Here is a 25028-nt window from a genome sequence, read left to right on the forward strand (position 1 = left end):
CACCCAGTGGCCTCTCGGGATAGAGGCAGTCTGTTGTCCTATGTGCTGGCTTGCCTGCAGGGCCAAGGCCTTCCTAGGCCATCAAACCCCTGCTCAGCCTGGCTGCTCCACCTGAGTGAGGCCCTTGGGAGCAAGGCCACAAATGTGGCTTGGGGTTTCCTGATATCATGAGATGCTTTGTTTTCTCTGTTGTGGTTTCAAGATGTCACCTGAGTCCCACTTATAGGCTTAGAGCTGGCAACAAGCCTGGGAGCCCTGGGGTCCCCTGCCCTGCCTCACATGGCCCCAGCCCCACTGTGGGAGCCAAAGCAGATGCTCGTCACCCACAGCAAGTGCTGCAGGCTAAGGGCGTCATCTGGGGCCACCCCTGCTGCCTGGCACAAACTGCCAGGAACAATGCAGAGGAGACCCGCTCCCTACCCTGAGGACAGTGGGGGCTGCAGCCAGTGAGCATGTCAAGGGTCAGTCTGGGGCCCAGGTAGGTAGTGGGCATGCAGAGCTGTGCCTCCTGGTCAGTGCCTGGCACTGTGCTGCTCCTTGACCCCTTGGGGGGGCCAGCTCTTCCTGAAGCCATTGAGAACCAGAACTGGTAGCCTGGGGTGGTGGGGGGTGGAAGGGAGGGGAGAGCAGGCCCCTGCCGGTGAGTAGACAGGAAGCTGGGACCCAGAGAGGCCGAGCTGATGGCCCAGGACTACCCAGAGACCCATGGCCAAGCTGATGGGGACAAGCTTCGCTACTGTGCACGCTTGGAACCAGGCTTATGCCATCACCACGTAGGCGAGCTCCCAGGTCTTCACAAGCCTCCCGAGGGCAGACACTGTCACTGCCTGCACTTTGAGCCACATGGCTGGGGCACAGGGAGGAGAAGTGATGCGTGTCTTTTTGTCCCGCAGCAAGCGCGGAAGCCTTACGATGTGCGGGACGTCATTGAGCAGTACTCGCAGGGCCACCTCAACCTCATGGTGCGCATCAAGGAGCTGCAGAGGAGGTGGGCACGGCCAAACGGCAGCGGGGAGGGTGCCCGGGTCCTGCCCAGCCCGGCCCCAGCTGCATGATCAGTGGTGCCGGAGGAGGGAGGGGCTGAGACCCTGAGTTCTTGCCTCTCAACCACCCCCTTCTCCTCACCACCCCCACCCCTGCAGAGGAGGTGGGCACGGCCAAACGGCAGCGGGGAGGGTGCCCGGGTCCTGCCCAGCCCGGCCCCAGCTGCATGATGAGCGGTGCAGGAGGAGGGAGGGGCTGAGACCCTGAGTTCTTGCCTCTCAACCACCCCCTTCTCCTCACCACCCCCACCCCTGCAGAGGGAGGGCAGCTGGCCACGGCCGTGGTTCACAGCCAGCCCACCAGGCAGCTCTACCTTGTTCCCCGCCCAGATCTGAGATGATGGGGGAATTGGGGTAGGGGAGGCGCGTAGGGGAGGCAAACACCCGCCTCCGTCCCTGCTCAGGTAGCAACACCAGCTTCACACTCCCCACAACTTCAGGACACTCGGCAGCCAGCCCACCCACCTTCCCTGTCACCTCTGAGCAAGGGGCCAAGCCCAGCCCTGGGAAGACACTGCCTGGTGCCAGGCCCCACCGCACGGGTCTCCCCCAGACTGGCCTGGAGCTGGAGACCCTGACTGTGGGGAGCTAATGTGTTCCCATGGAGCTAGCACCATCCTCCCGGGCCTGCACAGACTCAGAGCAGCTGTGCCTCCGAGATGGGCTCGCCTGGGAACTAGCTCCGTGTGTTACAGGGTATGGCTGGGAGCCCGTGTCCATCCTGGCCACAGGTGAGGGGTCAGGCTGCCTTGCCCATGGCTGATCCACTGCCTCCCACTCCTACCCCCAGGGAGGAAGTCTGAGAGGCAGCCCACTGACTCCCCCTTTCCGAGATCCCTGCTCAGCCCCCTCAGGAGCATGGCCCTCTGGGGGGTTGGGAGTGACCTGGCAGGTCTTAGGGTCGGGGGTGTCCCCAGAGTGGGTGGACAGTCCACTGTCTTGCCGGGCACGTCAAGCTGTCTGTCCCACAGACGACAGTGCATCTGTGCAGTGCCAGGGCCAGGTGTGAACTGGTGTCTGTCTCCTTCTCTCCAGGCTGGACCAGTCCATTGGGAAGCCCTCACTGTTCATCTCCGTCTCAGGTGAGTTTCTGTGTCAGTTACTCTGGGCCCAGCAGCCTGCAATGGACTCTCCCGCACCTCTGCCCTCCTGGCTCTCCCCATGATGTCAGAATGGGCCATTGCACCTCCAAAGTGCATGACATGAAATGAAAGCCAGGGAGTAAGGGGAGGTAGACCCCACCCTTAGCAAAGTGGCTCCAAAGTACGTTTTACAAAGGAATATTCAGGTTTCATAAGAACCTACCTGGGTCCCTTTAAATTCCAGGGCGTTGAGGTTAGGCTCTAGGTGTGGAAACATGAACCCAGGGCAACTTTGCAGAAGGGGGTGATCCTGGGGCTGGGCCTGGGGTGGGGTTTGGGTGGGGTGAGCTGCCAGCCCAGAATTCAAGAGACTATGGGTGGGGGCCTTGCAGGGCTCAAGTTGAGAGGGACAGAAGCACCTGGCTGCAGCCTGGGGGCTGGTTTTCTGGCTCCTTGACCAAATTCCTTGGGTCCCCTGGACACGGGGCTGTGAGTCATTCCGGGGAATGACAGGGAAAAGGCACATTCCCTGGGGTTTCCCTAGCCCAAATGCAAACAGCAGCCATGGCTCACAGTGTGGGCTGGTGTAACAGGGGCAGCGGAATGGCTGTGTCCCCCAGCCTGGAGTCAGGCCTATGCCGCCCTGGGAGTGGAATGGCATGGGCTTGCACAGCTGGCAGTGTGGCCAGCTTAGGCAGCCCCCTAGGGCTCTCAGAGGTCAGAGGTGGAGAGCGTGGAGCAGGATGGAGCCCAGGTCCCCAGCTGCAGCCATGCCCGGCCACCGTACCACCCCTGGTATTTTTGTCATAGGATGCTTTTTAAAAATGTCCTAGTAGGTTTAGGCATTTTGACTCTCAGCTACCTCCCCCAGCCCTACCACCCCACTTCCCAAGCCCAGCTGGGGTCCCCGGCCCACCCCAGCACTTGGCCCTGATTTGGGTGTTTTATCCCCCATAGAAAAGAGCAAGGATCGCGGCAGCAACACGATCGGCGCCCGCCTGAACCGAGTAGAAGACAAGGTAGGCTCACGCGCCAGCCCGCGGTGGTTCTGGTTAGCGTCCTGGGGCCAGCAGGCACCTCCCTGTGGTCTGCGTGTGAACGTGAAGCTCCTGCAGGCCTCCCCACCTTCCCGCCAGTGCCTACTGCAGCCTGCCCAGCAACTCCCAAGAGGGGCCCAGGCCCACTGCCCACCTGGCGGGGCATTGGTCCCCCATGGAAGGAGCCAGGCCAGGCTGGTTTGTCATCCTCTGACAAGTGGCGTCTTTACTGGCAGGTGGCACCAAGTGCCCCCTCCCCCCAGCTCTTTCCCGCTGCCTCTCATAGTCTGCTTTGTGCTCTGCGAGCCTCCTGGCTGTGTCCTGAGTGGAGGGTGGCAGAAGCTGGCCTCACATCCCAGCCTTCTCCTGGGCCCAGCTGTCTGGGGCCTCCACTTGGGGCCGGCCGAGGGCTCAGGGAGGTGCAGGGCCCAGCTGGGATGGGTTCATGGGAAGAGAGGCATCTTCTGTTCACCCCGAACCCACCAGGCCCCCACTCCCCACCAGGCTCTGTGCCCATCACTCGGTCCCTCAGGCCGGAGCCTCTCCCCCAGGCACCCTGGGAGCTGCCGGAGGATCTGGGCGGTGGGAGGGCCTTTCTCGGGCCCATGGCTGAGCCCACCACTGCCCTTTGAAGTCTCTGTGGTTTGAAGCGGGCTGTTATCTTGCCGAACAGCAAGTCCGTCTACATGGACTTTATCTGAAAGTAGCTGAGAGGCTAAAAATAGAGGAGTTTCAGTTGGGCAGGGAGTGCGTCTGCCGCCCGGTTTCCCTGGCAACGCCTGGCTCTGGCCTGCTTCCATCTCGGCTGCAGCCGGGCAGGCGGGGCAGGCACAGCCCAGCCCAGGCTCCTGCTCCTGCCCCACCCGTCCTGGCCCCCAGGACCTGCAGCGTCACCCTCTCCCCACCTGGCACCATCTGCCCATGGCCTGGGGCGGCCGTGGGGCCCTGAGACCAGCAAATTGGGTCATGCAGAAAGAGCGAAGGCTGGTGTTCAGGTGCCTGGCCCCATGGGGCTGTGTGACCACAGTACCCTGAGTCCCATGGGCCTGGCCACCCTCTGTCAGCACAGACCTGAGCAGGGCTGGTGCAGGCCTTTGCCAGGCAGATGGCCCAGTGGGAGATAGCGCCCATCTGGCAGGACAGGAAGCAAGACCCGGGAGAGGTCAGTTCACAGGATTGGCAAACTCAGAGGCCCAGAAGCCTTGGCCTCTCTGCTGCCCGGGAAACACGGTGTTTCCTTGGCTTTCTCTTTGCGCAAGGGCTGGGTGACTCCTGGCTGGCACACCCAGTACAGCAGGGCCGGGTACCCTGTGTTGTTGGCATGGCCAGGAGTTTCTAGACATCAAGGAAAGCCGTGGTAGAGACAGGGAGTGGCACCCAGTTCCCCAACCTCCACTCCTGCTTCCATCTCGGCTGCAGCCAGGCAGGCGGGGCGTGAACATCCCTGACGTGCAGGAGTGTCGGTGGCCCTTTCTGGACAGCACAGGCTGGGGACAGCCCCTGCCTTTCCCCGCCACTCCCTGCCAAGCTCTGGTTCCATTGCCTACGCTACTGTCCCAGACCTTTCTTACGGCTCTGCCCCTGCTCCATGGGACAGGCCACCCTTTAAGCCCAGACCTGGAGTCTGGCATCCTGCGGGGGTGATGGTGGGTGGCAGACAGGGCCTCCTGAAGTGCAGTGGCCCCTTCCTGACGTGCACAGTGGCCGTCCAGCAGCCTGCTGGGGCCTGGGAACAAGGACACAGTCCTCAGTCAGCCAAGGTCGGTGTGGGGGCCTGCAGAGGGGCCAGCGCTGGCCTTGAAGGCACAAAATTATGCACCCAATTTCTTCACATCTGAGCAACAAAGGGAAGCATTTTCCGGAGTCCCTGATCCCTAGGGCAAGGTTTAAGAACAAGGCTGGGGCCACATCCTGGTGCCCTGTCAGGCTCTGAGCCGGGGCCACGAGGATTCTGGTAGATTCTGCATGCACAGCCCTGGTGGGCCCTGGCTCCCTGCCGTTACATTTGAGTCCTCTGCCTGGGGTCTCTGAGGTGGTGAGTGGCACCCACAGTCGACACTAAATCTCAGCCCCGCTGAGGGGTCTACCTGGAACCTGGCTGCCCATCAAGGAGTTGACAGAGCTGTGCTGACCTAGGCGGGTAGGTGGTAGCCTACCCGGTCCTTGCCCTGCCACTGACTGGTGCACCCCTCAGGGACAGACCCTAGGAAAGGGCCTGGCTGGGCCTGGAGGGCTTGGTGGCACAGCCTGGCTCGAGTTTTCTCCGTTATCAGTGCAGCCATCGGGACCGTAAATACCCCAAGCGCAATCCTGCTGACTTCGGGAAGTAGGGGCAGGAAATCCAGCAGCCGCCCGGCCCTCGGAGGCCCAGCAGGCGTGCAGCGGTGCCAATGCCCGCCGGCCCCGCCAACCCCAGCCACAGCCCCTGGCCTTCCCCACCAGCACCCTCCCCCACCCCATCCCGCCGGTCTGGCTGCCTGCCGGAAGGGAGTCAAGGCCCCAGCCTCCAACTGTTTTCTCAGCTCAGCTCAGCCCCTCAGCTGGGCTGTGCAGTGAGTCCCACCCCAGGCCAGCTTGCCTAGCCATAGGATGAGAGGTCTCCGGGATGCACAGCTGGCTGTCACCCCTCCAGGGAGGCCTAGAGAGTCCCCTTGCAGGGAGTTCACTAGTGCAGGCCAGCTGAGCTTGTTCAGGGCTGCCTCAGTTTCCCTGGCAGGGAGCCCTCTTCTTCCTTGGTGTCCTGGCCAGGGACCCACATTGGAGAGAGGGGTCTGGGGGTCTCCCTTCTTGTCACAGTCCTGCGGCCTCGTCAAAACTCTTGCTTGACAGTGCAGTGTCTGCTCCAACACAGACCTCCCAACTACCTTGCAGGACGTCCCCATTCCAGGGATCCCTTCCACCCCTGTGCCTGTCCTGGTGGCTTAGGTTCTGCCTCACTCCAGGGTGTGGAGAGCAGAAACCCACCCACACCCGCAGATCCAGGGGCCTCCTCACAGCGAGTCTACTTCCTGCGGGCCTCCCTCCCCTGTCAAATGAGAGGGTTTGACTCCTGCTTGTGTCCTTAGGGTCAAAAGTTACAAAAGCTGCCTCATGCCCTTTCTGTTTTCATCTTAGATTATTGTCTTCTTTATCCTGGAGAGGACTCTTATTTGCTCAAATGCCCACATAAATCCTCTTTTACAGATCGGGAAACCGAGGCTCAGAGAGGCTGAGTGGTCGCCTGAGGTCACACAGCTAGTTAGGTGAAGAGCTGGTCCCAAGGAGGACACAGACAGGGGTGGGAGATGAGGTGGAGAGAGCAAGGAGGGGTTTCATATCACCCAAAGCCCGTATGGAGAGGCTGAGGAGGGTTGAGGCCAGGGGCAGGCTGGGGGCGCCAGCAGCAGGGCCCAGGGCCTTCAGTGTGGGCCAGGGACCAATGCAGGCGGTCGGGAGAGGTCCGGAGAGAGCTGGCCCTGCCCACTCCCCCTGTGGCCCCACTGGGCTTCCTGAAGTCCCACACAGGGCTGGCAGTCTGTGTGGGGGCTGCATACCCCAGACATTCTGAGGAATCGATGGCAGAGGCCGCTCCAGCCCTCCTCCCCCAGCAAGTATTCTTAGCTTGGTCTCCAGGACCTGCCACACTGTTTACGTTGGGCCCTGTTTATTTTGCAAGCTAAGCTCATACTGCTTTTGCTGATATGAGGAGCACAGTGGGCTGGGAGAGTTTCTTTCTTCTCTGTTTTTGCCGGAAATGTTCATGGCTGAGAGCCGGACACAGGGGAGTCCTGGGTTTCCATGCCGCAGTTCAGAAAGCGTTGGGCGGGAAGGGGCCCCCACCACCTGACACTCCTTTCACTGCCTCCGGTCGCAGAATCCAGGCCTCCAGGATGAGAATGCCCCCCAACCCGGGACTCCCAAAACCACACCCTGCCCATGCCTTTACCAAGCTTCGTGCATGACCCCAACCTCCAGGATGCAGGCAGGCCCAGCCTCCCAGAATTGGGTGTTTGCCCCCAGACACTGCTACCCTTTCCCTCATTCCAGTGTGACTCCTCCATCAACCAGGCCACAAGCTGGACCCCAAGGCTTTTTTGTCTTGGGCAGTTCCCCGAGCTGCGCCCCCAGAGCCGCCGTGCTGCTGTTCATCCTCTCCCTTCAGCCCAACCCCTGCTGAGTTCAGGCCTTTATCATCTCTTACTTGGATTATTTTTCCAGCCATATATGCGGTCTCCGGCCCCTCCTCACACCCACCAATCCTTCACATTGTATATTATTTCTTAAACACTGCTGAAATCTCACTTACTAATATTTAATATATCAGAAATTTTGTGCCAGTATTTATGTGTGAGATACATACATGACATAATTTTCCTTTCTTGTATGGTCTTCATCAGGTTTTGGTGTCAAATGTATGTGAGCCTCACAGACTAACTTAAGAAGTGTTCCCTCTTTTCCTATATTGGGATATTTTGTATAAGATTAGAATTTTATTTTCCTCAAATGTTTGGTGGAATTTAAAGGTAAAGACATCTAGGCCTGGTGTTTTCTTTGTGGGAAGATTCATCATTCCTGATTCAATGGCTCTAATAATTATGGACTGTTCAGGTTTTCTATTTCTTCTTGTATCAGTTTTGATAAGTTATATATTCTAGGAATTTATACATTTCATTTTAGTTTCCATGTTCATTGGCATTTATTATAATTTTAATGTCCGTCCATTAGCATTTAGTCCCATTTTTTTATTCTCAATATTATTTATTTGTGCCTTCACTGTTTTCCCCCTTAGTGGTCAAACTTGACACTATTCCCCTGTCTTATTAAATGTTTCACGGACTTCTGGCTTTGCTGATCCTCTCTATTGTGATTTTGTTTTGTTTCATTCACTTCTGTTTATTTTATTCCTTCTATTTACTTGGCCTTAATATACTGTTCTTTCTCTAACCTCTCTAAATTAAGAATAGGATAATTCTTAATTTTCAGGCTTCCTAAATTTCCTTTTCGTTTTAATTTTTCTAACCACTGTCAATCTCATGGCTTTCTAAATTTTTAAGGTATGCATTTAAGGTTATAAATTTTTCCTTTAAATATCATCCAAACTACATCTCCCACATTTTGATATATGGCATTTAATTTTAATCTTCATTCACTGTAGTATTTTTCTAATCTCCATTATGATCTCTTGTTTATCCTAGGAGTTCTGTAGCAATGTGGTTTTTGTCATTGTTATAATTGTAGCACAGCTTTCTCATAATGTTGCCCTCTTGTCAGAGAAAGCAATCCATATGATATTAATCCTTTAGAATGTTTTGAAATATGATTTACGGCAAAAATGTGGTCAATTTTTGTAAATGTGCCTTCTGTACTTGAAAACAAGGTATATTCTGACATTGTTGGGTGCAGTGTTATGTTCATATCCACTGGAACAAGCTTGTTAATTGGTCTGTTCAAATCTTCTATATTCTCATTGGAATGTTTTTATCTGCCTGATCTATTATTACTGAGAAGGCATAGGGCAAATTTCTGTTTAACTTTCTAAGAAACTTCTAAACTGTTTCCAAAGGATTTATACCATTTTGCTTTCTCACCAGTAAAGTATAAAGGTTCCACTTTCTCCACAGCCTTGCAAATACATGGTCTTTTCTATTTTAGCCCTTTTAGTGAGTATGTAATGGTATCTCATTGTGGTTTTGATTTGCATTTCCCTAATGACTAATGATGTTGAGCCACTTTTCATGTGCTTATTAGCCATTCATAGTCTTCTTTGGTGAAATGTTTATTCAACTCTCTTGCCCATTTTCTAATTAAGTAGTCTGTTCTATTATTGAGTTGCAAGGGTTTTTTATATGTTCTGGATACAAGTCCTTTATCAGATCTATGACTTGCAAATATTTTCTCCCATTCTGTGGCTGTCTTTTCATTTCCTTAATCACATCTTTTAAATCACAAAAGTTTTTAATTTTAATGAAGTCCAATTTGTCTTTTCTTATATGGCTCAGGCTTTTGATGTTTTATCTAAGAACTCTGCCTAATCCAAAGCCATAAACATTTTCTCCTGTTTTGTTTTGGGTTTTTTTCCTTCTAGAAGTTGTATAGAATTAGCTCTTACATTTCGGTCTATATTTACTTTGAGGTAATTTTGGGGTATGATATGAAGTAAAGTCTAGATTTGTTTTGTTTTATTCTTACTTATGCATATCCAATTGCCCCAGAACATTTGTTGAAAATACTCCATTTCCTCCTTTGAATTATCATGGCTTCTTTGTCAAAAATCAATTGACCATAAATTTATAGGTTTATTTCTGGATTTTCAATTCTATTATGTTGGTCTATATGCCTTTCTGTAAGTCTATATGCCTTTCTGTAAACCCATACTATACTGTCTTGATTATTGTAGGTTTACAGTAAGTTTTAAAATTAAATTATGTAAGTTTTCTAATTTTGTTCATCTTTTTACAAATTGTTTCTGTCTATTCTAAGTCCTATGAATTTCCATATAAATTTTAGGTTCAACCTGTCAATTAAAAAAGAAGGGCCTGCTGGGATTTTGATAGGCATTGTGTTGAATCTATAGATCCATTTGGGGAAAATTGACAACTTAACAAAATTGAGTATTGTAATCAATGAACATGGTATATCCCTCCATTTATTTGATCTACTTTAATTTCTTTCAGTGATATTTTGCAGTTTGGGGCATATAAATTTGATACATCTTTTGTTACATTTACTCCTAAATATTTTATTTGTCATGCTAGTGTTAATGGAATTGTTTTCTTAATTTCATTTTGAATTAATTGTTCATTACTAGTATATAGAAGTAACATTAAATTTTTATATCAATCTTGTAAACTATGACTTTTCTATTCTTGGCTTTAGCCATTTTTGTTGTTGCTATTGATTTCTTAAGATTTTCTACATATAGGATCATGTCTTGTGGCAATAAAGACAATTTTTACTTCTTTCCAATCAGATGCCTTTAATTTCTTTGTTTTGCCTAATTGCACTGGCTTGAACTTCAAAAAAATTATTGACTAGAAGTGCTAGAGCAGATCTTGTGGGGAAAATCATTCAATCAATTTCCATTAGCTCTGAGTTTTCCATAGATGCCTTTTATCATGTTGAGAATATTTCCTTCTATTTTTAGTGTGTTGAGAGCTCTCATTATGAATGGATATTGGATTTTGTCAAATGCTCTTTCTGTGTCTAGTGAGATGGTCCTGTGGTTTTTATTCCTTATTCTACTGATTTGGTATAATACATTAATTTTCAGGTGTTAAACCAATCTCACATTTCTGGAATATATCCTACCTGGGCATGATATATAATCCTTTTTATATAATGCTGGATTTGGTTTGCTAATATTTTGTTAAGAATGTTTGTGTCTTCAACCTAGGAAAGCTGATTGAAAGAAAAAAAAAAGAATGTACTTTATATTCATAAAGGATACTGGTGCGGTTTTCTTTTCTGACTTTGATGTCAGATTTTTAAATCCTTTTCTTTTTAATCCTACAACCATAGGATTTCAGGTTTGTCTTTTGTAAACACTGTATTACTGAGTTTTTAAAAAATCATTTAATACATTTATATTTAATATAATTTCTAATAGATTTGGATTGAATTCTAGCAGTGTATTTTGTGCTTTCCACTTGTACTAAATCTGTAATATTTATTTTTCTCCTCTTTCTTGCCTCTCATTAGATTATTACTTCTCATTCTACTTTTCTCTCTACTAGTTTTGAAGTTATGTATTCTACTACCATCCTTGGAAAGGTTAACCTAGAACATTTTAAATGAATATATATCAGAAGTAATTGCTATATCTACCCATATCTGTAATAAAATAGGGATCCTAGAACACTTTAACTTCAATTATTCTCCTCCTGACTTAGTACTTTGCTGTTGTATATTTTAGTTGAACTGTGTTTAATTTTTAACTCACTAATTGGTAGTGTTTTATACAATCAATATTTGTTTAAATTTACTCACCCATTTGCCTCTTTGTCATTTGTTATTTCTTTTTTATCTCAGATCTTACATCTGGGATTACCTTTTTATGTGACTGAGGGATTCATTTAAATTTTCTTCAGTGAAAAACTCTCAGATTTTGTCTGCAAATGACCATTTTACTGTCATGTTAAAAAATATTTCCTCCAATTATAAAATTATAGGCCTTAGGTTATCAAAATTCTTTTTTCTTAGCACATTAAAAATGTTATTGAACTATCCTTTGGCTTCCACTGTTACCGTTGAGAATGAAGATGATGAATTGTTGCTCCTTGGAAGACAATCTGTCTTTTTTCTCTGGCTGCCTTTAAGATCTTTCCTTTGACTCTAGTCTGCATTTTCACTAGGATATATTAATAGGTTTCTTTTTTTCTGCCTGAGCTACCTTACTCAGTGGTTTGGTGTCTTTCATCAGTTCTAGATTATTCTCAGTTAATACTTCCTAAGATTTCACTTCAGTCTCATTATCTCCTTCTGAAATTTTTATTGGCCAGTAGTAGACCATCTCACTCCCCTTCATATCTCTTAACCTTTTTTTTTTAAATCACTTTGTCTCTCTGTACTGTATTCTGGAATCCATCTTCCAGTTCACTAGTTGTTTCTTTGACTGTGTTTAATCTGCTGTTAAAACTGTTCAGTGAATTTTAAACTTCAATTATTATTATTTTATTTATAAAAGTTCTGTTGGGTTCTTATTCATATCTGATAGGTCATTTTAATCGTATCTTCCTCTTTACTTGCCTGTTCAAACTTTAAATTTTCTTGAAGTGTATTAAATATGGCTATTCTATATTGAGCTTCTCTTAATTCCAGTATCTAAAGTATTTCTGAGTTCACCTCCCTGTTTGATTTTTTCTTCTGCTGACTCTCATTCATGGTGTTTCATTTCGTTTCTGGTTTTGTTTTTTTTTTTTTCATTGTAAACTTATATATCTTAAAATTTATCTGTGGGAATTTTTGAAGTCTGGTGTGAAGTTGGGGTCCTCAGGGAGGAATCATGTTTACCCCTTCCATTGCCACATATGTGGGTGTACTGCCAGCCTGGACTTTTAATTCTAGGCTCAAAGTTTTCTAGGCCACTTAGGTAGTATGAATTCAAGCCTCCAAGCTGAGCATGGACTAACTTGTGAACATGAATTTCCAGGACAGAACTTGTTCTCCTTCTCTTAGCAGTAATGCAGTTTTCTTTACAATCTTCTCAGGGAGTAGGAGATTTTTCATTGGCCCTCACAATGAAAGCAGAGCCCTTTGAGGGTCCCAGCTTTATGTAAGTCTCTGCTATGAGACTTCCTGGGGCAGGCCTGGGCTTTGACACATAATCATCTATTCCTGGTGAAACCAAAGCTCAAGTTCATCTCACTCATCAAATACCTTCAGGGCCCCTATTACCTCTGGGGTTCCACTTTCACTGAGTTTTCAGCCTCTAACCTCCCTTACTTCCTGGTCAGCTCATCCATGCTAGCCACAGATATCATTTTAAATTTTCTAATAGCCACTTTTTTAATTTAAAAGAAATAAGTAAAATTGATTACAATAATATATTTTATTTAACCCAATAGATCCAAAATATCATTTCAATATATAATATTTTTAAAACTCTTAAAATTTTTGACATTCTTCTTTTTCATACTGGGTCTTCAAAAGCCACTGCATATTTTACACGTTTCAATTTAGACACTGAGTTTTCATGAGAACGACTTGGTCTGTATTTAGATTTCATAAAATTTACCATTGAAAAAGGAGATTCCCATGCCTAAGTCATTTCAAACATACTGAAGGGTTTTCTAATAACCGAATGAAGGATCTATCTTTAAATTTTAATTTTAATTTATTAAAATGAAAAGAAAATTCCATTCCTGGATGTCAGTCACCACTTTTTTAAGTGCTGTGCCACACAGATTCAGCTATGGGACAGCGCTGCTTTGGACGGGCATGGCCGTGCGCGCATGTGGGGAGGTGAGTGTGGCTCCCCCAACGTTTACCCAGGCCAGGCCCAAGGAAATGCTCAGTGAGTGCCCATAGAATGTGGTGAATGTGGATGGCAGGGACCATACGGGAGAGCACACTCTAGTAGTTGCCATCTCATGGCCCCAGCGCCCCTCTCCACCCCATGCCCCCAACAGAGATGCATCCCTGCAGACCCCTCCTGGGCTCCTTCTCCACAGCATCCTCCCCAAGTTCCCCTGCCTCGAGTCCCCAGAGCTCATGACCCACGCCTCCCCGAGGTCCCTAAGGAATGTCCGCTTGGGATTCTGGTTCTTTTCCGGTTCTCTGCAGCCAGGTCTGTTCCCTGGCGTAGCTTCGCAACTGGAAGGTGCTGCTCAGCAGACTGTGAGAAGTGTGCGTCGGTGCAGGCAGGACACACTTCCAGGCTGTCCCAGAGGCCAGGGAGCACCTTGCCACTGAAGGGCTGGTTGCATCAGAAAGTTAGGCAGCCTGGACTGCCCTGGCAGCCCCAGACCTGCCTCTCCTCGGCAGCTCCCCCTCCCCTCTGCGCCACCCCCCGCCCCCCACACCCAACCCAACACTCCTCTCTCTGCTGCTGGGCTGCTCTTGAGTGACAGGGCCGTAAATAGGCAAAGGCGGGGGCTCTGACTGATCAAAGGGCTCCCTTTAGAAGCCGTCATTAGTTTGCTATTCTGGGAACTGGTTATTTTAAGGTTAGTGTATTTTTTCTTTCCTGAGGAGCCGTCTTAGTGGATGGCGGAGTCCTGAGGGGCTGCCCTTCAGTCAAACCACACAAGCCCTGTTTTGTCTGGGGTTCCAAAGATAAACCTATAATGAAAGCAGCGTTTGACGCTGAGCACCGCCACCCCGTTCCTGCGCAGGGGTGGGTGTGTCTGCCAGGGAGTCCCTGTGCCCAGCAAGCTCCGGGGAGGCTTGCAGGAGGCCCCTGGGGCCAGGTTGAGTCTGCTCCCAGGGAGCCTGAGGTGGGAGGTCGTCAGACCTGGCATTCTCACAGCCATCATGGCTCGCCTGGCCAGGGACCGAGGCCCCGTACCCTCCCCCAACTTCAGGCTACCCCCAAAGGCCACACCTGGAACCAGGCTCAGCAGGCACCTCTGAACCGCAGCCCAGCTCTGCCCACCACCTTCTTTGGAAAGACAGTAGACCCACCAGTGGCCAGGGGAATGCACACCCCTAAAGTCAAAATGTAAGGAAATGATGATACCCTGTGCTGGCATGGGTGCGGAAGAGCAGACACTCTTCTGTCTTACTAGGAGGTGGGAATTAATGAAAGTAACAACTCCTGGAAGGGACTCTAGCACTGCCTGTGAAAACTAGAAACCTGTCGTCACTCCTAGGAAAGAAAAGCACCAGGGTCGGGCTTTGCATGCAAGCTTTGTCATGTGACAAGCTCAAAGCCATCTGTTTGTCCATAGAGAAGCGTGGTATATACTGAGACACCTCGACGCCGCAGCCCCAGTGCCCACCACAGACAAGCTTTTGCCGGCAGTCGTTGCTCGGGAGGGATATTATTGATGTGTTGCTAAGTAAGAAACCAAAGTTGCCAAGGAACGTGATCGCATCTCTGTGCAGCCACAGCACCCAGGACGCAGCTGGGAAGGGAGGCCAGGGGACAGCTGCGTTCCGGGATGCTGGGGCCGTCGGCCTCCCCCTTCCCAGGCCCAGCTCCTGGGCACTGGGACCACCGTGGGCTTGGCTCTGAGATCCACCATGAGTTCTCGCTTTGTCCAAGATTGAGATGCGCCAGGTAGTTGGTGTGCTCATTTCGAGGTGTTTCTTTTTCCCCCCCGAGTAAAGTGATGTCACGTGGAGGTGAGTGTGATGGGAAAGGGAACCTCAGAAACAAGGTCCCACCTTGGTCCTCTGGTCTCCCCTGGGAGGACCACCCCCAATCCTAACATCCTGTGAGGTCCTCCCCACTCAGAGGCTCCTCTCTGTGCCACCCATCCTCGGATAGGTTGCCATGAGGTTGCCAGAGGCTGGCAAAGGGCACTTGTCAGCTGCAGATTCCAGCCCTGCCCTGGGACTTGGAGGGGATCATATCCCTTTGACCACCAGGTCATGACCCCCAGATCATATCCCAATGACCCTCTGCCATACCATGAGCCCAAATGACCCTCAACCCGCCACAGAGACAGCCCCCACTAACTGCCACTGGGTGATGGGACCGTGGAGAGTGCCCAGCTCAGAGGAGAAGCCTGTCTGATGTGGCTCCCGTCCTCCTCTGCTGGCGTTGTCTACACTGTCCCTACTCGGTGACACCAGGAGTTGGCATTGCCTCTGGTTCTACTGCTCCAGACAGCCCTGGCAGCGGTGCCCTAGCCTGGCCCAGCACCTACTGAGACAGCCGGGCCAAGCCCCATCCTGCAGGTGCAGTCTCACTTTGTCACTCTTGGTTACCCATGGGACCCTGAACCCCATAGGAGGGGCTCATCACTCAGGGTCCTCATCCAGGTGTGGCCCATCCACACCCAGCATCCAGCTGTGCACACAGGGCCACACACAGACCCCTTTCCCATCCCCCCTTCCCATCCCACACAGGGCAAAAGCCTGACCTCCTCTCACGCCTTTGGAGCCAGTGGCTGGGGTGCAAGCTCTGCCCCCTACACGCGATGGCTGTGAGACTCGGCGAGTCACGTGGGCTCTCAGCGCCTCAGCCTCCTGGCCCCCAGTGGAGGGGACAGGCACCATTATGCCGATCGCTCGCGTGCAAAGGCCCTGTGGCGGGGGCAGTGTCACAAGCTCCTGGCCCAGGAGGCCTGCTTGGCTGATGGCAGAGCTCAGAGGGTGTGAGCATGAGGATGGCATCAGGGGTCTCTCTGCAAGTTCAAGTTCCGCCTCAACCCTACTACGTGGCCCTGGCCAGGCCTCCTGAATCCAGGTCTTGCTTTCCCCAGCTATCCAGCGGCTTCCTGCTTCTCTTACCCTCAGCAATCCCCCAAGAACTGTTCTTTTCCCCACAGTAGCGTCTCTCTTTCTTGGGGTGTTTCTCTCTTAGCCTGCCTGTGGGGGACAGTTGCCACCCTCAAGCCTCTCCTGAATGACTCTATTTATAGGCCTCCAATATTGGCCAGAGAGGAAATTTAAGTCTTTTTAAAAATTCAGCTCAAGTGTGTGTCAACTTCTGTGAGTGCAACTGCTTCAGAGAGAGGCTGGGATAGGACAGCAGGCGGCAGGGGCGTGTCAGGTGCCCGAGCAGGACGGTGGCCGGAGCCCGCAGTGGCCGAGCCCTCACTGGGCACCGTGTGCGGATGTATAATCGACAGCATCAATTGCGGGAGTCCGGCTGGGCTGGCCGCCTGCAGGGGCCAGGGCGTGAGGGCGGTGCAGAGCCTTGTCTGTGCGGCAAACCCTGCCTGGCTGCCCTGGCCAACCTCAGAAAAACATGTATTTTGGTCAAAATGGGCCCCTTTTTAAACTTGTCACCCCGTGGGTCAAGGCACAGCCTGCCCCCAGCCGGTTCTGCATATTAAGCAGTGGCTTGGTCACCACCAAAAATAGATGTCCCGACCCGAGCCTCCCCTCCCTCCCGGGGAGGGGACCTGGCCGTGCCGGCTGGGCTGGGAAACCGCGGGCGGTGAAGGAAGGACGGGGCGAACCGGCGGCACAGGCCCAGCACGTCCCGGGCCCTCCCTGTCAGGTGTGGACCCCGAGGTTGTGCAGGGGCTCGGCGGCAGCTGAGGGTGGGGGTGGGGGTGGGGGTGGGGGGCCCGGGCCTCCCGGGCTCGGGTTCTGGCCCCAGGTCAGAGGTGGCGCTGGCGGCAGGTGGATGCCCAGGTCCTCGCCGCGCCGCTCCGGGCAGTGGGACCGGCTTCCTGCCCTGGCTCCGAGCCCGCAGGTGGGGGCTTCCGCCTCACTTTGGACGGTGGCGTCCACAAAATGGCTGACGCGGCCGTTTAAAACTGGGACGCAGCGCACGGCAGTCCCTGCACGGAGCCGGTGTTTACTTTGCCGCGCGAACAGCCTTTCGTTGCCCGGGTTCCGAGTGCTCCAGAGGCAGATGGAAATTTTTGTGGATTAAACACGGGGCCGAGGCGCGCTGGGCTGTTTGGGTTGGCAACCTGAGCCCTCCCCACCCCGTTCCGCGTCCGCTGCTTCCCGCCCTGGTCCGGCGCTTCCATTCATGCCTTCCCGGGTCCCTCCTCCACCCCTGCAGGCCCGGCGTCCCCTCCCGCACTCCCGCGGCCTCCAGGGGGTGGCCCTGCAGGCCCAGAGCAGCGTAGGCCTGAACCCCTCTCCACGTGTGGAAGACGCTGCAGGAATAGGAAGGGGCTGCTCCTCTGAGGGCCCTTCTCAAACCTGGAGCCCCTCTGGCCGCCAGATCTTTGTCTGTGAAAGAGCAGCCAGTGTGTGGACCAGGCAGGAGTGGATGGGGTGTGCCCACAAGTCCAGCACCCAGAAAACCCCCAGCACAGGGTCCCTTTTACAGTGGCCTCTGCTCTCAGGAAGGTGGAAAGCGCCAGGTGGATACGAGGGACGGGGCCGTGACCCCTCCCTCTGCCCAAGAGCAACTCTCTCCATCAGGTCAGACCCAGGCCTTTCAAGAAGAGGTTGCAGGGTGTGCGGGCTGCCAGGAAAAGGTCTGTGCGGGTGAGGGAGCGCATCCTATGGGTATCTAGAGGAAGAGCGTTCTGGGCGGAGGGCACAGCGGTTGTGGGGTGCGGGCTGAGGCAGTGCCTGGACCACCTTGGCAACAGCAGGAGGCACTGGCCAGAGCCACGGACAAGGGGGAGCCTGGGGGCGCAGACCACCCTGTGAGGCCTCAATTAGAGGAGATGGGGGCTTGGGGCCCCGGAGGGCTGAGATCCAGCTCATGGCTTTGGCAGCATTGTTCTTGCACGTTCAGGATTAGCCGAGTAAGGTGAGCCTGACAGCGGGGCCAGCACGCAGCCCCCTGCCCCTCGCCCCCTCCCTGCCCCCAGTCCCCCACATAGGTGTCAAAGTGCACAGCGCCCCCTCTCTTCCCCGCCCCCCGGGAGCCGCAGGTCAGGCACACAAGAGCCATCTGTGTGGGCGGTAAGGTGGCTGCCTGTCTGCTGCCCGCAAAGGGATGCTTGTCCAGCAGGGTGAACACCCCGTCAGGGCAGGAGCTTCTGAGGAGATGCTGATGCCTGGGTGACTCATGCTACCTGGCCACCCATCCTCACTGGGCTACAAATGGGTTCAGCCTCATGGGCATCAGGCAGGGCCTGCCTGGGTGCACCCGACAAACACAAGGGCTCTTGTTCTAAGGCTCTGTGATATCCCCTCTTACTGAGAGGGACCATATCCAATAACGGGTGGAAATTGCACTAGCAGGGTCATGTGAGGGCTCCGAGCTTTCTCCAGAACCTAGGAATATCCTCAAAACTGAGGCTGGGCACAGTGGCTCACACCTGTAATCCCAGCTCTTTAGGAGGACAAGACGGGGGGATGGCTTGAGGCCAGGAGTTCACGACCACCCTGGGCAACATAGCGAGACCCTGTCTCTATGAAAATAAAAATAAAAAATTAGCCAAGCGTGATGGTGTGTGCCTGTGGTCCCGGCTACTCAGCCGGCTGAGTTAGAAGAATCGCTTGAGCCCAGGAGTTCAAGGCTGCAGTGAGCCATGATCGCACCACTGCACTCTAGCCTGGGCAACACAGTGAGATCCTGTCTCTAAAAATAAAAGTAAGAAGTATTTTTTTTTTAAATGAGGCCCTTCTGGAGGGATGGAGGGACCAGAAGTCACAGGAGCAGAAAGGAAAAAAGCAAAGGAATCCTTCTGAAGCACTGTGGCCATTTATTCATTCACCTTGTGCCACTGCCTGGGGCTGCAGTGTGAGTAGGGTGGGCTGGCCCCTGCTCCTTACAGTGCACAGCCCCATGGCTGGGCAGGGGGACGCACATAGTGACCCGTAATTACATATCTGTCTGTGTGAAGGAGAAAGTACTCGGTTTTCCCAGTCAGTGGAGTCAGGAGCCCAGAGCCAACCAGGAGTGAGTGAGGAGGAGGGTGACACAGGGTGGAAGAGTGTCCAGTGTGTGCAGCCTTGCAAAGGCCCTAGGGCACGAGGGCACGTCCTCCTGAGGCCATGAGAGCTGGTGAGGCAGAGCTTGTGAGCGAGGAATGGCCCGGCCAGGCCAAGGATCCAGGGGTGGCTCCGGCTTCATGGGAGGAGGGTTACATGCAGGTGAGGGTGCAGTTCCAGGAGTGGTGAGGGGCTGCTGTGGGATGAGGGAGGGCATCAGCACTTTGGACTAGGGTGGAGGCCTTGGGGAGCCAGCCCCCAGTCTGCCAGTCCCACCGATGAGAACAAGCAGACTGAGGGGAGAGAGGTTGGAGAAGGACCCCGAGCTTCTGCTGTGAGCCCCCACGTGGGGATGCTTTGCTCGGAGGGGTGCTGAGGTAGGAGGGTCAGGAGGGTCCGGAGCTGTATTTGGACTTGGCAGGCAACCAAAACCCCAGTGCTTACAGATCAGGTGGAAAAGAAAAGAGGAAGAAGATGGGGGAGTGAGAGAGATGGGGGAGTGAGCGAGGGAAGCCTTGGGGAGGCCGTGGTCAGGGGCGGCACAGGGAAGAAGCAGGCTCATGTGACTCAGCCCTGAGCCCAGCCGGGCCCCCAAAGACGCTGGACCTTAAAGACACAAAGACGTGATGCATGTGTGTTCACAGATTAGCGGGGAGCAGATGCCGCATGGAGGGGCATCAGGGAGTACACCACCTTCCCAGGTGAGGGTGTCCTGGAGGAGGCACAAGTTCTGCTGGGCTGGACTGGACCCAGCAAGAGAGCCTGAGCCTGGAGGGCCCCTCTGGCCCCCATCTCCCACTTTCAGCTTCAGCTCTGAAGCCACCGCCCAGAACCACATACCTGTTCTTCCCAAGTTTGCTCTCCCTAGTGGAGGGAAAGACGGGAGGTCCACAGATTACCTTGTCTCTTGAAAGCAAGATGCCACCAGTGGGGACCAATGTACAGAGACCAGGCCCAGCCTAGAGTGGGTATAGCTCATCACACCCCCAGAAGCTGTGCGGGGAGGAAGGCAGGCAGGCAGCACAGTCAAGACCTGAGTTTGATGACTCAGAGGGTCCTCTGCCTGTGGTTGGGGGGGGTCCAAGGGGTCTTCCCATCTAACTCGCCACCTCCTCCCACGTCCCACTCAACTCCACCCCACAGCAGCCAAGAAGCCAGGGCATCACTTGACCTTCCCCTGCGTCAGTCTCCGCATCTCGCCACCCCTACCCCCCACCTCTCGAGTGCTGTAGGGATGAGGTAGGAGTGGTGGCTATGAACTGGAGGCCTTCACCTCGGGCTGGAGCTCAGAGCAGTCCCTGCTGCTGCCAGACCTGCAGTTGGGGCACTGCACCAATGTCTGGGGAGGCCACGGACAGGGCCCCAGGGTCTCAGGTGACCTGTCTTGTGTATCCCACTTCGTTTCTCTCTTTCCCTAAAGGTGAAGTTCTGGAGCAAAAAGAGCCTGAGCTGTGAGCCGAGGGGCTCCTCCTCCTCCAAACTGACGCCCAGTCACAGAGCAATTGCTAAAGAAACAGTCATGCTTGGGCCCAGAGTGGGCCCCACAGAGCTTCCCCCAACCCAGCCTGGCTTGAGCAGGCCCCTGATCTAAACCACCCTACCCCACACCCACTGGGGCTCACCTGGGATTTGGCCAGCATCCCTAGAAATCAGAAGCCCGCCCCTAATTCTGCCAGCTTCTGGCTTTCCGTTGCCATGGTGACACCCAGCCCCCAGCTACAGATCCCGCCAAATCTTCCCTGCCGTTTTGCAAGAAACAATATTTTTCTGCTCCACAAACTTGGCGGGACCCTGCCTTTCCCCGGGTCCGTGAGGAACCCCACGGGTTCCTTGCCCTGGAGTCTCTCCAGCTCTCATCCCCTGAGTGCCTCCACAAGCAGGGGTCCCATGGGGCGGGGGCCGGGGGAACAGGGGGTAAGTGTGGCCAACCCCTTGCACAGGGCTTGGAGATGGAGGCCCCTCCCCAGGTGAGACCGGCCTTTGGCCCCCTGCCCCACTCACACAGGGACACCCTTTGTGTTTTTCCACATCTGAGAGCCACTGACATTTCTTAGATGACGTTTTCTTGAACCCACCGTGCTTGGTGCCCGTTAAGTACTTCTACTGCAGCAGCCTAGAACCGACACGTGTGAAACCATTGGCTTATGGCGCAATGCACTTCCTCCCGGCATGCATGAAAACATAAACATAAATACCAAAATACACAGGGACTATTCGGACACCACCTGAAATCATTCCATGTCCCACCAGAAGCCAGCACGGCCTCTGGCCCCCTGCCAGGTGACGCTGCCCCATGGCAGCCACAGTGCTGATGAAGCTCTGTTTGAGATCACCGCCTGGCTGAGGCCGAGGCGGCCACGTCAGTTCTCACGGCTCCTCCCAAACTGAGGAGCATGGAGGACTCTGGGCATGGATGGCAGGGTGGCAGGAAGCACCCATCGCTTTCCTCTCCCGGATCTTCCCGGCACCCTTCCACCTTCAGCCTTTATACCCCGAGACCAGGCGAGGCCTCCCACTGCCGACCCAGGCCTATCATGGGGCCTGAGAAGTAGTCCTCATTTCCTCACTCTCACACCCCGACACACCCTCTCCATGGGGAAGGAAAATGTGCCCCGAAGGGGCCTGTGTCCAGGTTCCTGCCCACTCAGCCCCTCGGGGCCATGTCTCCCTGCGTCAGAGCTGGGCCTGAAGATAATGGGCCCACTGAGGTGCAGGCGGTGGACAGACCCGGGAAGACCTCGTGGGTTTCCCAGGAAGACAGAGACTGGGAGCCATTCTTCCCGGCGGCAGCGGCTCTCGGCCTGTCCTTGTCCCCACACAAGCCCCCACTGCTGCGCCGTCCCTCCTGCGCCACCTGACAGATGTGGCGGTGAGAAAACGATGGGGCAGGGAAACGTTCGCCATTCGGTGCCAATAAAGGCGGCCTTTATCCCGACCGTAAATGGTTTCTGTGTGGAGTGAGACTGTGCCTGTCCCGGGCCTAAACCCCCAAGGGCCAGAGAGGCGAAATTAGATCCGTGGGGAGAGATTTTACAACGTATGGGCTGGTGGCAAGTGGCGGCAAACCGTCCCCACGGGGCCACAATGGGGCATTGTTCACGGCCTCACCTGGGCTGTCTCCCAGCACCCCAGGATTTACGAGGACTCGGCCCAGAGCCTCGATGCCGGCCGCTCCAGGCAGACCTGGGGGGGTGGCGGGGGGAGGCCCTGTGAAGAGGAGGACAGTGCTGGGGGCTGGACCACGGAGAGGCCGGGCAGCGCTGGCCCCAGCCCCCAGCTCCCAGCTCCCCAGAGACAGCCAGCCAGGAACGGGCCCCAACCTGCCTGCAGACCAAGCGGTCACATCGCGAATGAGTCCTCATGCTGTGCGTCCCCCACTGGGCAGCCAGAGGTGTGCCTAACAGGGCCAGGAGGCTGAAGACAACCTTTCCTTGGGCTTTCAGTGATGCCAGCTCCAGCTGCTGTGTCATCAAGGTCGGGCTTGGCTGGCCTCTTCCTTACAGACCTTCCGAAACCCCCCAGACTCCCGTGGCTGTACCAGCCCTCCTGCACCTCCTGGCCACCTGCCCCTGCGTACCCACCACCCTTGCTCGGGAGCTCGAGGGCCCTTTCCCCACTAGCATCTGACCGCCTTCTTGTATGTCTTGAAGGTTCTTTGCCTTCTCTGTGCAGCAGGGCCCTTTACAGTGTAGTCTGGCCCCTCCTCCTCCCCCGGGCCCCGTACTTCCTCCATTCTGCCCCTTCTCAGGTGTGCGGGACCTTTTTACAGCCCCCTGCTTGTGCCTGCACTCCCTCCCCTGGGAGCCTGCCTCACCCTGACCACATGGCCTTCGGCACCCAGCTTGAGTGTCCCATCCTGTGAAGCCAGCCGGTTCCCCCAGGCACAGGGGATACCTCTTCCCTTTGGGCACCTGCCCTGCGTACTGTGCCAGCCTCCAGGTTGGCCCAGGCAGCCCGGGCTGCTCAGGGTCATGGCCAACCCAGGGCACCGCGGTGGGCAGATGCAGCCCCTTTCCAGGCCAAGTTCAGCCCTCTCACCCTCACAGGGGACCCAATTGCACAGCCATCCACAGCGGCCATGGGACAATACTGAGTCTTGAGTTAGGGGTCTCTCTCCTCAACCCTGAGAGCAGCCTCTTTTCCCACCCTCAGTGCCCCCACTTGTGGCCCAGGCCCAAGCAAGCCTGCATGGTGCAAACCCACATGGCAGCCCAGGGCCCAGGAATGGCTGTCCAAGAGGAAGGGGCTGGACCGTCCACGCCCTGGGTTCCCAACCACCCTTCCCCTCTTGGTCACCTCCTTTCGGCTTGGCATCAGGAGGGCTTGAAGAAGACTCCTCAGCCCCACCTACAGACCCAGCTAGTTGCCAACCACCTGGGGTTGTGCCCAGTCCTCAGAACTCACCTGCCCATGGTCATCTGAGCTGTTCCCACAAAAGCCTTCCTTGGGATCCTCAGCCGTCTGTGGGGCCTCCTCACTGGGGTCACCTCAAAAACAGCTGTAGAGGGGTTTGCGGCGGCAGCAGCAGACGTTTTTAAACTAATTCATTGGTAATGGCAAAATTATGCCGAGTTCCCTGAAAAAAAAAAAAATACCCACTCTATTTCCTCATTAACATAATTGCAAACAGAACGAATTTTCTTGATTTCATGTAAACAACAGCTTGAAATAGTTTATAATCCTTGCAGGTATCAAATTAAGTTCTTACTTATGGTCTGGAAATTAATTACCCTTGCAGCGAGACAAATGTGAAAACTGTGTATTTTTGACAAGAAAATGAAGCAGCTATTGGGGAAAATGTAACTTAATCGTAGCAGAGAAAATTGTTTATAAATTGGTCGCGTTGTTTGAACTCTCGCCTCTGTGGCTCAGGGCTGGGTTGATCTATGCATGTACATTTGCCTAATTTGGGACAGGGGAAGGGGCTGGAGGAGCAGGAACAGGACGGGGGAAGGAGAGGAAGAAGAGGAAGGAGAGCAGAGGGTACCCATGTGAAGGGTACCCACGAGGAAGGGGACATTAGACAAGAATGCAGGTGGTCAGGCGGCACTTACCTGGCAGGTGAAATCTAAACAGGCACCTTCAAAGGAGGACAAAGCAGCTCCCTTGGGTAACTAGGAAGAGGACACCAGCTGGCGAGGGGCAAAGCAAAGGACCTGGGACAGGCACGTGCCTGGAACAGAAAGGGAGCCAGTGTGTCTGCATCAAAGTGAGTGAGAGAGCAGCGCAGGAGAGAAACTCTCAGAGGCAGGCAGAGGCCGGACCACGGGGGCAGTGGTGCCCAGATTCCATGTGGCTGTCCATCCATGGTGGGCCAGGAGGTCACTGTTGTGGTGACAACCAGCGCTCTTTGGAATGGACTGAAGTGGAATGTGATGTTTAACTTCTGTAGCTGTAAGTTCGAGTGTGTGTGTGTGTGTGTGTGTGTGTGGTGTGGTGTGTAGCATGCTTGCATGCCTGGACACAGTATGTGTTGGCATGTGTGGTGTGGTGTGTTTGTATGTGAGGGCAGTGTGTGTGTTTTGTTGTATGTGGTGTGTCTTCTACGTGTGAGTGTGGTGTGTGTTGTGTCTGCATGTATCGTGTGTGTGTGTGTGGTGTCTGTGTGTGTGGTGTGGTGTGTAGCATGCTTGCATGCCTGGACACAGTATGTGTTTGCATGTGTGGCGTGGTGTGTTTGTATGTGAGAGCAGTGTGTGTGTTTTGTTGTATGTGGTGTGTCTTCTACGTGTGAGTGTGGTGTGTGTTGCGTCTGCATGTATCGTGTGTGTGGTGTTTGTGTGTGTGAGTGTGGTGTGTATATGTTGTATCCAAGACAGCCAAAGGGAAGTTCCAAGGGGCTCGTGCACTCGGTGTCCAGGGAGCAGCATCTGTGCTGTCTGCAGGTGGTCACCGTTCTCCATCCTGTTACGGCAAATACCCTC

General features: G+C 53.6%; 1 protein-coding gene across 4 annotated transcripts in view; it reads left to right on the forward strand.

The window, feature by feature from the left end:
• Positions 1-25028, forward strand: part of KCNQ1 (potassium voltage-gated channel subfamily Q member 1) — a 404939-nt gene that overhangs the window by 330774 nt on the left and 49137 nt on the right. For all 4 annotated transcript variants that reach the window (XM_016920191.4, XM_016920192.4, XM_024346905.3 and 1 more), the window contains 3 exons: positions 894-988; positions 2079-2125; positions 3083-3144. In XM_016920191.4, coding sequence (XP_016775680.1) covers positions 894-988; positions 2079-2125; positions 3083-3144 — 204 coding nt within the window. The remainder of the gene's footprint in view (positions 1-893; positions 989-2078; positions 2126-3082; positions 3145-25028) is intronic.

The sequence above is a fragment of the Pan troglodytes genome, chromosome 9 (assembly GCF_028858775.2).
Source record: "Pan troglodytes isolate AG18354 chromosome 9, NHGRI_mPanTro3-v2.0_pri, whole genome shotgun sequence".
NCBI classification, from domain to species: Eukaryota; Metazoa; Chordata; class Mammalia; order Primates; family Hominidae; genus Pan; species Pan troglodytes.